We start from the raw sequence: 1,781 nt of genomic DNA, 5'->3' as shown, positions 1-1,781 counted from the left end.
TTCATTATTTCAAATCTACTAAAATATCCCGTATGCCGGTTCTTTTATAATGTACAAAATCGTATATTATGATTTATGATATTACAAATTATAGTGAATGCTTTAACTGTTTATTCTAAAAGAAATGATGTACTCAAGGCTCGTGGTGTTTTAAAAGCTATAGACTGAAAGTACAGACATGAAAATTGGAGAAGATGTTTAATTTATTAATATCGCCATCATGAGTAAGAGATGCCGCACTCATGAGAATATCTGTGAGAGGAAACATAGAAGAGAGAAGCCACAGAAACTCCGCTGTTTCCCTATACACTGATTAGACACTTGCGATTTGTAATGGTCTGCAGCACTGATGCATTTTTGGGAGTAATAAAAATGTAATGAAGTAAGGAAAAGGAAATAAAAAAAAAAACTGAGAAAACATACAAAAACCCTTTGGTAATTAATATAGCCAGTGATAGAGAAATTAGCGTGTGTGACAATATTTATTACACCTTCACAAGCAATCCACAAAAACACAGCAAAGATGTTTATTTATCCATTGGGATAAAATGCTGTTTTTTTTTCCTTAAGAGCTGGACATTTTGACATTGAGACATCCCTTATACAAAAGCCAATGTCATAGCCATGCTTTATTAGTTTGAGATGTTCAAAAACATACATAAATAGCAAATCAATAAATAGATAAATATAATCATTGATATCTTTAACAATCTGGCTGCATCTGTAAAGTCCATTAAGACCCCTCAGTGGACAGCGCCAATGATATGTACAGTGATGGTGTGCACAGTTCATGTGAGGATTTCGAGGAGGAGCAGAGAGCACTGGGAGGGAGCACAGGGTTAGCACGATGTGAACGTCTTCCAGAAGAAATTCTTACATGGGGCTTTGCGGTCTCTCTGAGGCAGCTGTGCTAGTCGGTTGTACACGGCTCTCTCTTCCAGACGAGACTCTATGGGTTCTTCCCCCTCCTGGAGGGTGGAATATCTGTCCACCATGCTGTTGTCCACACCATCCAGCACAAGGCTGATCATCTTGAGAATCATCTCCTTTTGTGCCTTATTTAGTTCCTGAGGAGAGCACAGCAATTCAGTGATCAAGAAGTGACTTAATGACCAAAAAGTATAAAGAAACAGTTCAGTTAATAAATTAGGAAGCACATAAATTGTTTAGTTTCCAAAATATGAACTTGGCTTGTCATGTTGTAATCATGTTTATATATTATGTTTTTGTCACTAGAAAGGCAAACATTTTTAAATGACACTCAATTTTAGTGCTTGTTTCTTAATCTATGTTCTTTTTAGACTTTGATATTCTTGGTTAATTCCTTAAAAATCCTGTAGCATCTTGGGTATAGAAGACAATTATTTTTATTAGAATTAATTATTAATTATTACATTACAATGCATAAAATATTATTATTATTATTATTATTATTATTATTATTATTATTATTATTAAAAAAGGATCACATCCACAATCTGCATCATGCAGCCATCAAGTTTTGAAAAGCCAGCAGGTGTTTCGGACTCACCCTGATATCTGTTGGACTCCTTTCCTCTGTTGGAAGAACAGCCGCTGCTCTCACACTGTACAGCAACAGCAGCAGAGACACTAAGCTGGCTAAAAGCTGCATGCTGACACGAAGTCTCAGGGAGCGGAGAGAATCAAAAAAATGAGAGAGAGAGAAGCTGAAAGAGAGTTCACAAACACTAAACTAGTGTTCAGACTGCTTTAAAGTCAAAAGATGCCTCTGTCCTCTGCAGGAGTGTCTTGAGCTTGGG

The 1,781-nt window shown here is 36.3% G+C and overlaps 1 protein-coding gene across 1 annotated transcript; it reads right to left on the bottom strand.

The window, feature by feature from the left end:
• Positions 1–614: 614 nt before the first annotated feature.
• On the bottom strand, positions 615–1,781 carry sst7 (somatostatin family member 7). The gene is made up of 2 exons (XM_058410355.1): positions 1,532–1,781; positions 615–1,067 (listed from the first exon to the last, which is right to left on the bottom strand). The coding sequence occupies exons 1-2, from the start codon at positions 1,631–1,633 to the stop codon at positions 840–842; spliced, it is 330 nt and encodes a 109-aa protein (XP_058266338.1). The 5' UTR covers positions 1,634–1,781; the 3' UTR covers positions 615–839.

The sequence above is a fragment of the Hemibagrus wyckioides genome, linkage group LG15 (assembly GCF_019097595.1).
Source record: "Hemibagrus wyckioides isolate EC202008001 linkage group LG15, SWU_Hwy_1.0, whole genome shotgun sequence".
NCBI classification, from domain to species: domain Eukaryota; kingdom Metazoa; phylum Chordata; class Actinopteri; order Siluriformes; family Bagridae; genus Hemibagrus; species Hemibagrus wyckioides.
The sequence above is the reverse complement of the archived record's forward strand: the minus strand, read 5'-3'. Positions and strand labels throughout refer to the sequence as shown.